A 14263-nucleotide genomic window follows, 5' to 3' on the forward strand; every position below is an offset into this window, starting at 1 on the left:
CTGTTATCTGCTGTTTTACAATCTCTACAGCTTCATTGATGTTTCTTGTATCCAATCTATATCTCCTGATTAGCCGATCTATGATTTTATTGTTTTTAAGCCGTTGCTCATGCATGTTCTTTAAGTTACTAGCATCTGCCCTTAATTTTTTTATTTTTTGTTCTAAACGGATTTTCCACTTTGGCTTTGATGCTTTTTCTGTTGTATGACTAGGTACTTTAATTTTGATGCCTAGTTCATTAGTGACTATTACAGCTGCGCTGTACATTAACTGGTTTGTTTCCAAGATGGATCCCGGTTCAATTGTTGAAAACACTGCATTAACCATTTTCATGATAGGGGCCAAAATTTTCTTCGGCACATTTTTTAGTGATGGTAAACGTTGCCTTTCCTCATTAAGCAGAAAATGCTCCATGATCTTATCCTTCAATTCTTTTTGAGTTAGTTCATCAGTTGGTTCAGTGATAACTGGTTCTAGTGGTGGTGATGTTATTTCCTTCCCAAGAGCTTCTTCTGGGAGTTCTACTATAATGTCTTTAGTTGTGTCTTGAATATCAGTTATTTCCGCTTGTGATATTGTTTTTTGGGTTTTGCAATTTGCCTGAATTTCCTCATGTTCAACTTCACTAAACACTTTATTCCGTATAATAAATCGCCTTTGATCTGCTAGTCGTTGTTCACTAACATTTGAATCTGGATATTGTTGTTTCCATAATTCATACATTCGCTTTAAATAGCCTCTTTTTTCTGGCTCTGAGTTGTAGTAACAGGCCATTATGGCACGGTTTTCATCTGCACTATATTTTTGTCGTTTTGTTGGCTGGTCCACTTGTAGCCCACTTGTCGACGGATGTCCAGGGACCCCAACATCCGCCGCGGCCCTTGTTAACCCGCGCGACGACCGATGCGGTATGGAATTCTTATTTGTTTTTTTCACCATATTGTATGGGTTGGCGGGGGGGTTTTTACGGGACCAGATGCCAACCTGATCCCAACCTTCCTCCTTTCTCATCCGGGCTTGGGACCGGCAATGGCGGAGTTGTTATTATTATTATTATTATTATTATTATTATTATTATTATTATTGCCATTTTTAAGTGGAAAGAAAGCTGAAAGCGCCTTGAAATTCTTTGCAAAGGTGATGTTTGAAGTTGGGACTTAGGGGATCACAGGATTTCCACACTTTGTCAGTACAAAAGGACTTCCACTCGGTTCTATTTCTGAGGCTTTTCTCCTATTCTTTTGCTTTCCTCCCAGAGGCAACGATGGCTGTGCGGAATGTGCTGGTGACTGGCTGCTCCTCCGGCATTGGGCTGGCCCTGGCCGTGCGCCTGGCAAGAGACGAGCTGAAGCGATTTCGAGGTAAGCCCAGAAAAGGCGCTAGGAGGCACAGCAACTCCGAAGAAGGAAAGGAAGCCCTCCCTAACTTGGCCAGAGTGATGCCTTATAATTCCTGGTCTACACTCTTTTTCCTTAGTTTTTGCCACCATGAGGAATTTGGAGAAAAGTGAAGCACTGAAGGAGCAAGCGGGGCCTGCCCTGGATAAGATGCTTGAAATCAAAGAACTTGATGTGACCAGTGAGGACTCTATCAGGCGCTGCGTGAACAGCATCCCCCAACGCAAGGTGGATGTGCTGGGTAGGAAAGCAAGCCCTTTCTCCCAATAAAGCCCCTCTTACACAGGATGAAGAGGATTTGTTTGGACCGTGACAGTGGTGGGATTCAAATAATTTAACAACCGGTTCTCTGCCCTAATGACCATCTGGGTAGGCGGGGCTCGGTGGTCATGTGACTGGGTGGGCGTGGCCAACTCAAAGTCACTCAGGTCGATGGGCGCTTCACGTTGGCTGTGACAATGTAATCAGGGTTAACCGGAGAGGCAGTTTCTGTAAACAGGGCAATAAAGATGAGGCTAGAAACAGCACCAGAATGTTCCCTTCCTGCCTTCCTTACAGGATTAGCCCTGTAAAGTGGGGAAAAACAAAAGGAGATTTCTTCCAACAACCGGTTCTCTGAACTACTTAGAAAGTTACCAACCGGTTCTCCCGGATAGGTGCGAACCGGCTGAATCCCACCACTGCTTGGAACCCTTACCCAACCTTTGAAAATGTATCTTATCCTTCTTTTTACCTCGCTCCATTTATTTATTTGACTCTTATCCCAGCTTTATCATCTTTAATAAATAATTAAAGACATACATAATTCTCCTTTCTCCTATTGTTCTCACAGCAACCCAGTGAAGTGAGTTGGGCTGAGAGAGAGAGAGTGACTGGCCCAAGGTCACCCAGCTGACTTTCATGCCTAAGGCAGGACTAGAATTCAGAGTCTCCTGGTTTATAGGTCAGGGCTTAACTACCAGACTTAATTGCCTCTCACTCATTTCTCCTCTTTATTAATATCTTGTTTTTTTTATATCATTTATATCAGTGGTGGGATTCAAATAATTTAACAACCGGTTCTCTGCCATAATGACCAGCTGGGTAGGCATGGCTCGGTGGTCATGTGACAATGTGGCTGTGGCCAACTCACGTCGATGGGCCTTAGCTGTTACAATATAATAAGGGTTAACCAGAGAGGCAGTTTCTGTAAGCAGGTCAGTAAAGATTAGGCTAGAAACATCACCAGAATGTTTCCTTCCTGCCTTCCTTACAGGATTAGCCCTGAAAAGTGGGAAAAAACAAAAGGAGATTTCTTCCAACAACCGGTTCTCCGAACTGCTTGGAAAGTTACCAACCGGTTCTCTCGAATAGGTGCGAACTGGCTGAATCCCATCACTGTGACTGCACTAGTCTATACAGCCCAATGTATCTTTTGCACCAGCTGGCCTGGTCACTGCCACAACCAGCAAACTGGAACATAACATCTGAATTAGACTTTGATGCATCGAGAGCTTTTTACTAATTTGATATCCCCTAGGTATCCTTGGACTGTGGTTTCCAGGATTTCCAGCCCCCATAGATGCTGGCTGTGGGAGGGCAACAAATTGGGGAAGTTACATCTAAGATGCTAAACTCCAGTTTAAGCTGTTTGGAGATATCCGTGAACATTTTGTGACAAAGAAGTTCTAGACATAAGACATATTTGGGCAAGGAGCCTAGGCTATCCGTTTCTTTGCAGAATGGCATTTATATGGGAACTTCATCATAAATCCAGAACTGAAAGTTCCACCTTCAAAAATGCAGGTTCAGTTCATTTGGTAAACATCCTCAGTTTCTCCATCAGAATTTTCTGTTTTGTATTCCATATTCTCCAATCTCTTTTCAATTCTCTCTGTCACAACTAATAGATTTTGAATTTCAAACATAATCATTTGCAATGTTACAGTTTCTTTTTCCTGCTGAGCCATTCTTTCAATTTTGCAGACACTGCCACAATAGGGTTCAAGGCTATTTTAATAAACTTCAAACAGGTTCATTTATTATCTTTCAAGACAAAATGTTGTCTTCCCTCCAATAGCTAGTGATAGAACTTCCAAAAGGCACCTGTATAAACAACTTGGGCTCTTCCTACTAACACTGTCAGTAAACAAACCGAAAGAGCCTTGAATCTCAAATGATCAAAGAGAAAGAAGAAAAAACAATGTATCCAGCCTCCTGCCCCTAAGTGGCAGTGTAACTGCTTTTCCTCCTGTTGTTACAACCCTCTTTATAATCCTTCTTATTTTCTTCTTTATATTCCAAGCTTAAGAAAGAAAGAAAAAACCCTTAAATGGAGATCAAAAACAATCCAATCAATCAAATCAAGCATTATAAAAAAGGAGAATTTTAATCCATAGGTATAAGCAAAAGGGAAAAAAGAAGAAAGAATTAACCCATTCAGTTTAAAAAATAGGGAGGCCCTACAAAAGTTTCATCCGTGAGAAAAAAAAATTAGAAACTGGATAACACACTAAGTTCAATGCAGATCAATCTCGCTGCCTTCTGTCTTCAATCTTAACTTATTTTTTTTTCTTGGGTAGTCTCTTCCTCTAATAATAAAATTTTCTCACCAATTCGACACACTTTTTCTTTCCGCTTTCTTCCCATTCCGGAGCTGTCCCAACTTCAGCAGCTTCCTTAGTTGCATTTCTGTCACCGGAAAAAAGGGCTATTCCTGGATCATTCAGGGACTTTGTGGTGTCCCTGAGATCAGCAGGAGGTGCCCTTCTCAATCACTGTCTCTGCGGGACAGTTTAGGTCTAAATGGACTGTCCAGCGGCAGAAATTTGACTGCGATCTCGGAACACCAAGATCGCACGTCGTGCCGTCGCAACATCAGCTCTCCTCCATTTGATGTTTACCAAATGAAGGAAGTGGAGGACAGAGTTCAAAAGATGGAAGAAAAAAATGAACAAAGAAATAAGAAAACTGTGGATACTGACAACAAAAATGCAGGTTCAGTCATGATGTGACAAGTTGTGATTTGTAGTAGTGGAGTAGGATATGAATCACTCGATAGCAGCGGGTGGTGCATATTGCTGAGGAATAGAGGAAGTTCTGTGAGCTGCCATTTGGAAATAACCTTGTTCGGGCGTTTCTCAAAGTACAGAGAAAGCCCAAGGTAGGCCAGTGTCATCTTTGCTAACAAACGAGTTAGATTGTAACACCATCTCCTTCTCCTCTCCACTGCTGATTTCGCAAATTCACAAGGACTTGAAATATTGCTTTCTCCTATTCTCTCTTGCTAACTTACCACTCCCTTCCTATACAGTGAACAATGCAGGATTTGGCCTGATTGGTCCAGTGGAAAGCCAGAGCATGGCCTCAATCCAACACCTCTTCGACACCAACTTCTTTGGCTTGGTGCGCCTTATCCAGGAAATCTTCCCTGACATGAAGCGGCGAAAGAGAGGGCATATTGTTGTGATGAGCAGCGTCCTAGGTTTGCAAGGTGAAGCTCCTTTCAGAGGACAAAGGAGAATGTGGTAGAATCCTCTGGACAACCAACTTTGATTACCCCCAGAGGACGAGGGTGGGACAGGTTCCGGAGAACGGAAGCACCCTTAGCAATGGATTTCTATGGCAACTACATCATACAGGCTATTTATCTGGAACATGTGAAGCTGGCCTATACCAAGTCATATTGTTGGTCCATCTTGTCTTCTCTGACAGGGAGCAGCTCTGCGAGGTTGCAGGCAATGAGAGTATTTCCAGTCTTGTCAAGATCCTTTTAACATTAAGCTCCGTCTTTTCTTTGCTACAGAACAAAGAACTGGAGGCAAGTCATACCAAGGAACCTAGCAATACCTCGCAGGGCTAAAGGAGCTTGCAAAGAGAGGGAAGGGCACCCAAAGCACTTCCCTCTCTGGGCAAAATCATTCATGAACCTGAGGAGGATTTTAAAAAAGCATTCATGCCGACCTGTTGTGTATTTATTTGTCAACATCCCCTCAGAGACCTTTACAAGCTTAACTTGGCTGCTCTTCTGGGTACACGTAGATGAGCTAAATGAGAAGCGGAATTAATGGGCTGTGTTTGCACAACACATTAAACAATAAGAAAAGTTAAAACCAACAAAGTGTACAGATTGTAGCTACTCGGTCTTTAATTGACCTAGTTAAAGTAGACTCTGCAGACCAGTGGTGGGTTTCAAATTTTTTTAGAACCTCTTCTGTAGGTGTGGCCTGCTTTGTGGGAGTGGCTTGCCAGCCATGTGACCGGCTGGGAGTGGCTTGCCAGCCATGTGACTGAGTGGGAGTGGCTTGGCGGCCATGTGACTGGATGAGCGTGACCAACTTGTAAAATGTGGTGAAACTAAACAATGCTCTTGCTTAGCAACCAAAATGTTGGTTCAAATACTCTGGCATTTGAAGCATGCAAGGCTTAAAGCTGTCAAGTTACAAGACCTTTCCACCCCTAACCCTTTAGAAAAAAAAAACCCAGGGGTGTTCAAACTTGACAGCTTTAAGACTTGTGGACTTCAACTCCCAGAATTCCTCCTCCAGTCATGTTGGCTCAGGAACTCTGGCATTGAAATGTGCAAGTCTTAAAGCTATCAAGTTACAAGACCCTTGCACCCCTAACCTTTTAGAAAAAAAAACCCAAAGGTGTTCAAACTTGACAGCTTCAAGACTTGTGGACTTCAACTCCCAGAATTCCTCCTCCAGTCATGTTGGCTCAGGAACTCTGGCATTGAAATGTGCAAGTCTTAAAGCTATCAAGTTACAAGACCCTTGCACCCCTAGCCCTTTAGAAAAAAAAACCCTGGGATGTTCAAACTTGACAGCTTTAAGACTTTAAGGTTTAGATAGGACTCTTAGAGGTGGGCGGGGCGATTGGGGAGCCAGCCAATCAGTGAGTGGCGGGCGGGGCAAGCGTGGTGCGGACGGGCGGGGGGACGGAGCTGGAACCAGTTCTAAACGCACGGTAGATTTGTGGAACCTCTTCTATAGAAGAGATTAGAACTGGCAGGAACCCACCCCTGAAGTAGACACAACCAGAGTGCAAGATGTTACACTATAAACTAAAATGAACTCTCTGGACTTCAGTTTTCTAATCAAAACTTGTTAGTAGTCAGGTCTGTGTTCACATGACACCATTCAGGGCATTTAATTCAAATGAGATATTCCAGGCTCTCATGAGACATAAAGCACAGACTGATGGCATATGCTGGGTTCACACAATATATTAGACTAACAGGTGATTTGTTGCATTATAGTTCAATGCCAAATCAAATACAGCCAGAATGGTTCTTGTTTGTGCAAGCAAACTCTCTTCTTTCTTCAGTCCTACTGAAGTAGGTTGACATACTAAACAATAAACCCATGGTGTTTTTCCAAACTTTCTCTCTGGCTGTAGAAAAGCTTCATCTGCTTTAGTATCTATACGTTGGGTTAAAAAAGGAGAACATACAATTAAAAACACAGCCAGCAGGGCAGGTCGAAGAAGTTTGCTACTCAGTGCAAAGCAGCTTCAGTTTTCTTTCGGGAAATCTTACTAGCAAGTAGTAAAAGAGAACAAGCCCCTCATTGTCTATGAGTCATCTTTTTTTTTTCTTGCAATATTTAATCCCCTGCAGGTCTCCTCTTCAATGATATCTACTCTGCCTCCAAATTTGCTGTGGAGGGTTTCTGCGAGAGCTTAGCCCTGCAGGCCCTAAAATTTGGGATCAGGTAAATACAGTGGGATTGGAATTAAGACAGACCACGACGGAGGTTCCCCTGAGAAGGAATTGCATTTCTTTGGGCATTATTAGACTTAATACCACTCAGGGCAGGGTCCGTAAAAACTAAATGAGCAAGCACGCAGAGTTGGTAAAGTTTAGCGCAATTAGGTCTGGGCTGAAAGGATCCATAAAAAATTGATGGCAGACAAATATTCACACTTCTTTTATCTCTTTGTTGTCATCTAGTGGTCCTATGGATTTTTACCAGTCAGATTTCGTAGTCCAGCCAAAGCAGCTTTCAGCTCCCAATCACTGAATAACACACATATACACACTCCAGTCCAGGTAGGGTAGCTGCCCTACCTTACTCACTTGGATGATAGTTAGCAATAGCAATAGCAGTTAGACTTATATACCGCTTCATAGGGCTTTCAGCCCTCTCTAAGCGGTTTACAGAGTCAGCATATCACCCCCACAGTCTGGGTCCTCATTTCACCCACCTCGGAAGGATGGAAGGCTGAGTCAACCTTGAGCCGGTGAGATTTGAACCGCCGAACTGCAGATAACAGTCAGCTGAAGTGGCCTGCAGTACTGCACCCTAACCACTGCGCCACCTCGGCTCAAGTTCTCGCCTAGGATGGAGAAAGTACTTATTCAGATCTCTATTCAGCGCATTTCGCTGGTTGCCCTTGCACCTAGACACTAACTTTCTCAAATGTTAGCCTCTGAGAATTGTGGTAAAGAAGCAATTCTAAAAATATCCCTTCCATCAAGATGTGGGAATACTGTTTTTTTTTTTGTCTAGCTCCGAAAGACTTTTAAGCTCTCAAGCACAGAGAGAGAGAGAGAGGGAGGGAGGGAGGGAGGGAGACACAGAGAGAGAGAGAAGAGGAGGACAGAGAGAGAGAGAGACAGAGAGAGAGAGAGAGAGAGAGAGAGAAGAGAAAGACAGAGAGACACAGAGACAGAGAGAGAGAGACAGAGACAGAGAGAGACAGAGGGAGAGAGACAGAGGGAGAGAGAGAGGGAGGGAGGGAGAAAGACAGAGGGAGAGACAGAGAGACGAGAGAGAGAGAGAGAGATCTTCTACCCAAGTTTTTTTAAACTGGAGAACGTTGAATCATTAGACTGCTTTTAGAAAAAGTACCGTAGTAGTAATATATGCTTTTAAATATTGTGTTTTTATTTTTTTAGCTGTTTTGCTTTTTTTTTATTTTAGAAATTAATTATGATAGATGGTTGTTTGGGTTCACCGACAAAAGGGCGAACGACAAAACCGCGCCCGACTAAATCGCGTCACTGACGTCATCAACAGGGCGACAACAGCGCGGAGAAAGAAGCACGCTGTAAACACTAAACCTAAACTTAACCCCTAACCCTAAACCTAACCCTAAACCTAATCCTAAACCTAACCCTTAACCTAATCCTAACCCTAACCCTAACCCTAAACCTAACCCTAAACCTAACCCTTAACCTAGCCCTAAACCTAACCCTAACCCTTAACCTAACCCTAAACCTAACCCTTACCTTAAGTTAAATCGGCTTTCTTTCGACACGCTATTTAAAGCGCCCTTCTTTCTCCGCGCTGGCTGTTGTCGCCGCGTTGATGACATCAGTGACGCGGTTTAGTCGGGCGCGGTTTTGTCGTTCGCCCCTTTGTCGGATCACGGGTTGTTTGAAAATAAAGAGTTCAGAAAAAGGCAGGTGGTCGTTTAATATCTGAGTGTTATTTTTTTTTTCTTCCTTGTTTAATAAATGTTTAAACTACCCCGTGACCTTACAGATGACAGGCATATAAAATGATATAAATGGAGAATGTATTATTTAAAAAAAGCTTGGAAATGAAATATTCCTTTGGATCTATGTCCCCTCATCTTCTGTGACGTTTGGATCCTAAAACAAAGAGAATGGGAAGAATATCTGGAGATGGTTCTTAAGGAAACCTTTTTATCTCTCTAAAATTTATTGAAAATAACATCGATTAGTGGAGGACAAACAGGGGCAGGGAATTGTCATTTTTATACATTAAAAGGGTACAAATCTCTAATGCAGTGTTGTGGGAGTTGAAGTCCACACGTCTTAACATTGTTAAGTTTGGGAAAAACCTGCTACACACACATACCACATTTAAATTTCTACGAAAGATAAAATATAAAAAAACAAAAGAAATTTGGGGAAAAAGTAGAGGAAAAGGAATAAAGAAAAAAAGTATGTGGCGCAGTGGTTAGGGTGGTGTACTGGTTAGGGTGGCGCAGTGGTTAAATGCAGCACTGCAGGCCACTTCAGCTGACTGTTATCTGCAGTTCAGCGGTTCACATCTCACCGGCTCAAAGTTAACTCAGCCTTCCATCCTTCCGAGGTGGGTGAAATGAGGACCCATTCTTTTTCGATTTTTCAATTTTATTGTATTTCTATGCCGCCCTATTCCCAGAGGGACTCAGGGCGGCTCACAAACCAAGTCGGGGGGGGGGGGGGGGGGCGGGGAACAAAGAAAGACAGCGGACAACACAACACCACAATTTTAAAAACAGACTGTGGGGGCGATACGCTGACTCTAAACCGCTTAGAGAGGGCTGAAAGCCCTATGAAGCGGTATATAAGTCTAACTGCTATTGCTATTGCTAATATTAGCTGTAGAGCAGGGGTGTCAAACTCATGTGAAGTGACGCATCACGACTTTTTCCCACTTGGCTAAAATGGTTGTGAGCGTGGCCGGTGTGTGACACATACAGCCCACAGGCCGCAAGTTCGACACCCCTGCTTTAGAGAGTCATTCAACAGGGAGATGGGTGACATATACATTTAATTAAAAAAAATAAAAATAGTACTCATAGTAAGTCATTTTAATCACTGGAATTTAATCCAATAATGACAATTGAAATTTGTCCCACTTTACTACATCTTTTTTGATATGTCATACCTTAACATAATTATACATAACAGTTCATATTATTAAATGTAACCTCCGAGGTTAAATGCAGCACTGCAGGCTACTGCTAGATCAGCAGTTCAGCGGTTCAGATCTCACCGGCTCAGGGTTGACTCATCCTTCCATCCTTCCGAGGTGGGTAAAATGAGGACCCAGATTGTTGGGGGCAATATGCTGACTCTCTGTAAACCGCTTAGAGAGGCCTGAAAGCCCTATGAAGCGGTATATAAGTCTAACTGCTATTGCTGCTATTGCTAAATGTAACCTCCTTATATATAATATTTTCAATTTTAAAACCAGTCTTCATCAAAGTCTCTCAACCTTGAAAGTTTTCAAACTAAGATTAGACAACCATTTGTCCTGGATGGTACAAGGATTCTGCCTTGGGCAGGGAGGTTTCAACTAGAAAACCTCCAATGTCCCTTCTAGTCCTGTCATTCACTGATAATGATTCTTATGTCATAGTCTTAACTAACATTTTTATTGTTTATTTACTTAAAAGCCAGCTAATGTGCCAAAGTCCTTCATTTTTTTTCCATTAAATATTCAATACCACTTAGAGGCGTTTGTAAAATAAAATCTAAATTTTATTTTAGTAAAGAAGACAGTAAGTAAATTTTCAATCCCATTATTTCTCATTCTGTCTAATGCCTCTGTTGAACACTTTAAAAAGGCAGGGGGGAACCCTGCTTTAATTATCACCCAGTTTGTTGGGGATAGTAAACTTTTTTCCAAGCACCTGGGCTGGAATCTTTGGGAGTAGATAGACTGGAGGTCCATCAGCTGAAAAAGAAATGATCTTTAAACATGCTAACCCTACAACCTCTGTCTGAAATATGGACCACAAGGGATGCTTTATGCTCCATTTGTTGACCAGTGGTAGAGAAAATGTGACGAAAGTTCTTTGAATGTTATTGATATTTTACCACTTCATAGTTTCGATTGTAATTTATTATGCTAGTCACAAATAATAATAATAAAATTGTCTGACTGCCTCTTTAATTTGGTTCCACCACAAAACCGCGGTCGACTAAAGCGCGCTCGACGAAACCGCGTACCTGACGTCATCACAGCGCGACGAAAAAAGCACGCTGTGAGCGGTAAAGCTAAAATTAACGCGTAAACCTAAACCTAACCCCCCGAAACCTAACCCTAAACCTAACCCTAAACCTAACCCTTAACCTAACCCTAAACCTAACCCTAAACCTAACCCTTAACCTAACCCTAAACCTAACCCTTAACCTAACGCTAAACCTAACACTAACCCTTAACCTAACCCTAAACCTAACCCTAAACCTAACCCTTAACCTAACCCTAAACCTAACCCTTAACCTAACGCTAAACCTAACACTAACCCTTAACCTAACCCTAAACCTAACCCTAACGCTTAACCTAACCCTAACCCTTAACCTAACCCTAACACTAACACTAACACTAACCCTTACCTTAACGTGAATCGGCTTGCTTTAAAAGCACTTTTTAAAGCGCCCTCTTTTCTCCGCTGTCTTATTTGTCGCGCTGCTGATGACGTCAGGTACGCGCTTTAATCGGGCGCGCTTTAGTGGACCGCGGTTTTGTCGTGCCACGCTTTAATTTAAGGTTTTATTTGCTTTGAACATCAGACGCAGGCAGACCTTCTCTGCAAGACGATGGGGCTGAAAGCATGAGATATGCGTTATAATTAAATTCTTCTGAATCAAAATAGAGATTTGTAAAATGGTTTCAATGTTTTCTCTACATAGTACAGTTTCTTGAACCGAAGTGCGCTAAGAACTCTTGCTTAGTGAAGCCCAGGCCTTGGGTTCTAAGTCATAGAACTACGTAGAACAAATGGGAAGCATCTTAAGGTGTCTGCTGGGACGCCTGGCACTCTGGTGGTTCTTGACAATGTTCGAAGACGAGGAAACCTGCTTCTTTGTCAAACAGATTGTTTAGGCTGCTCAACGGTGGAAGGTTGAGTGGGGGTCCTGATTATTCACCGTTTCTTTCCTCCTACAGAATCAGTTTAATTGAGCCAGGACCAGTGTTAACAGAGTTTGAGAGGAAGCTTTACGAAAAGGCCGCAAGCATGGATCTCTCGGGTGTGGATAAAGAGACACTAGATATGTTCCACAACTTCTATCTAGCCTACTCCAAGGAGGTCTTCACTGCACTGGGGCAGTCTCCAGAAGAGGTGGTGGAGGTAAGATGATGCTTCTCCCTACCTATTTTGGAATAAATGCCTAGTCTCTGCTGCTTAAAGTTAAAGTCTTTGCTATGGCCAGTAGTCTTAATAATCCAGAAGATTAATCAAACCAGGGCTCCCCCTCTTTCTCCCCCCCCCAAAAGAAAGAAATAATATGTTGACACATTTTGAGGAACCATAAAGTCAGTAGACGTTAACTTATTTTAAAACCCATCTCCCAACTCTTGTCAGTAAAGGGTTAGCTTACTTGACTGTTGTGGCCCAGCAGGATCCGGTTGAGCTGCTGATGGACTCGGATAGCGAGGAACCATAAGAGTCTGCCATGGAAGATGTGGAGGACCCTGGGCAGGGTTCAAACTCAGGGCAGGGACCAGAGAGGCTGATTGGCCACCAGCAGGTGCCTGAGGCATGGAGCAGTGGGGAGGATCAAAGCCAGTTTGTCCCTGATGCTCGATTGAGAAGGGCTGAGAAACGGAAGAAGCAACTCCGTAGGCAGTCTCATGGAAGATAATTAAGCACAGGTGGTTGTGGATTGGCCCCTCCCAAGAGAGTTTATAAGTGAGGCGTTGGGAGGGGACATTTGCAGGAAACAACCGTTCGAACTAGTAATGAAGAAAATCTGTCTGTATTCTAGCCGTGTCTGTTCGTTGGGATTATCTGCGTTGCTTCATTCAAGAGCCGAGGTGGCGCAGTGGTTAGGGTGCAGTACTGCAGGCCACTTCAGCTGACTGTTATCTGCAGTTCTGCAGTTCAGTCCTGCTGCACTCTAACCACTGCGCCACCTCGGCTGAAAAGTATCCTGATTGTTTGAAGCTTCATCTTGACTCTTAAAATCAGACCTTTAAATATGTTTGCTACTTTTCCCCATCCTAATTAACTTATACTCACCACCACCACCACCTTCATCCAAACATACACTTGTCTGTAAACCACAGGTAGAGCCGAGGTGGCGCAGTGGTTAAATGCAGCACTGCAGGCTACTTCAGCTGACTGCAGTTCTGCAGTTCGGCTGTTCAAATCTCACCGGCTCAAGGTTGACTCAGCCTTCCATCCTTCCAAGGTGGGTAAAATGAGGACCCGGATTGTTGTTGGGGGCAATATGCTGACGCTGTAAACTGCTTAGAGAGGGCTGAAAGCCCTATGAAGCGGTATATAAGTCTAACTGCTATTGCTATAGAAGTCTGCATTTCTAATTCCATGTCTTGCTCTTTTTGCTGGCAGCACGTGCTGAAAGTGATCAACTCGGAGAACCCTCCATTGCGGTATCAAACCAACAGTTTCTACACGCCCATCACCACTCTCAAGCATGCGGACCCCAGTGGGAACCTGCCTCTCAATACTTTTCATCAGATGATCTTCCAACACGATCGGCTGTTCAAAGCCAGTTTAAGCCTCCTTAAAATGCTGCAGTGGAGGAAGAGGCGAGATATGGACTAGATCGCTTACAATACAGAAGGTGCTAGCTGCCTCAAAGCCCTTTATTCCTTAATAGGTTCTGAAAAGAGTCTGTTCATTGGCTACAAGATCTTACTTATAGCTTACATGCAGATTTTTTTTTCTTGTAGTACAGAATTAGGTGTCCTAGGACTGATTCAGTGTGGGGTTTTTTTTTGGGGGGGGGGAGACTAATGTTGCTTCAAAGCAATAATCTAATTCAGTGGTTCCCAAACTTGGCAACTTTAAGACTTGTGGACTTCAACTCCCAGAATTCTCCAGCCAGCTCTGCTGGCTGGAGAATTCTGGGAGTTGAAGTCCACAAGTCTTAAAGTTGCCAAGTTTGGGAACCACTGATCTAATTAGAATGAGATAATATTTTTGATCTGGGGGGTTGCAAAGCGTGTCATATTTTTGGTGTTCCTTATGTAACATCTTTGAATAATACATTTTTTAATACGCTATGATTACCGGAATCAAAAACGTCACCCTGCATTTGCAGTCCAAAGTGGTGTGATCCAAAATTGATCCCGTCACTCTTGTACATCTTGTAGATCTTCCAATCTTGGCAACTTCTGGATGAGTAGTTTTTGAAGTTCCCAGAATTCTCATCGAAGGATCTCCTGGCTGA

The 14263-nt window shown here is 43.0% G+C and overlaps 1 protein-coding gene across 2 annotated transcripts; it reads left to right on the forward strand.

Annotated features, from left to right (window-relative positions):
* Positions 1–1220: 1220 nt before the first annotated feature.
* LOC106548566 (retinol dehydrogenase 8) lies at positions 1221–13865 on the forward strand. 2 transcript variants are annotated; one of them, XM_087711034.1, is made up of 6 exons: positions 1221–1362; positions 1478–1639; positions 4691–4870; positions 6998–7091; positions 12012–12195; positions 13420–13861. In XM_087711034.1, exons 1-6 carry the CDS (start codon positions 1266–1268, stop codon positions 13633–13635), a joined length of 933 nt encoding a protein of 310 aa, XP_087567160.1. In that variant the 5' UTR covers positions 1221–1265; the 3' UTR covers positions 13636–13861. The 2 variants fall into 2 exon arrangements, with proteins under 2 accessions (XP_087567160.1, XP_087567161.1); XM_087711035.1 differs by lacking the exon at positions 4691–4870 and having other exon boundaries at positions 13420–13865.
* Positions 13866–14263: the final 398 nt, after the last annotated feature.

Source organism: Thamnophis sirtalis, unplaced genomic scaffold (genome assembly GCF_051295495.1).
Source record: "Thamnophis sirtalis isolate CommonGarterSnake01/CBP01778 unplaced genomic scaffold, rThaSir2_p1.2 scaffold_3, whole genome shotgun sequence".
In the NCBI taxonomy this organism is placed as follows: Eukaryota; Metazoa; Chordata; class Lepidosauria; order Squamata; family Natricidae; genus Thamnophis; species Thamnophis sirtalis.

Excerpts from the sequence above, each read along its gene's own strand:
- LOC106548566 (XM_087711034.1), top strand. The coding sequence starts at position 1,266 with ATGGCTGTGCGGAATGTGCTGGTGACTGGCTGCTCCTCCGGCATTGGG. Across the intron at positions 1,363-1,477 it reads CGAGCTGAAGCGATTTCGAG|TTTTTGCCACCATGAGGAAT; the intron begins GTAAGCCCAGAA and ends CTTTTTCCTTAG. Across the intron at positions 7,092-12,011 it reads GCCCTAAAATTTGGGATCAG|AATCAGTTTAATTGAGCCAG; the intron begins GTAAATACAGTG and ends TTCCTCCTACAG.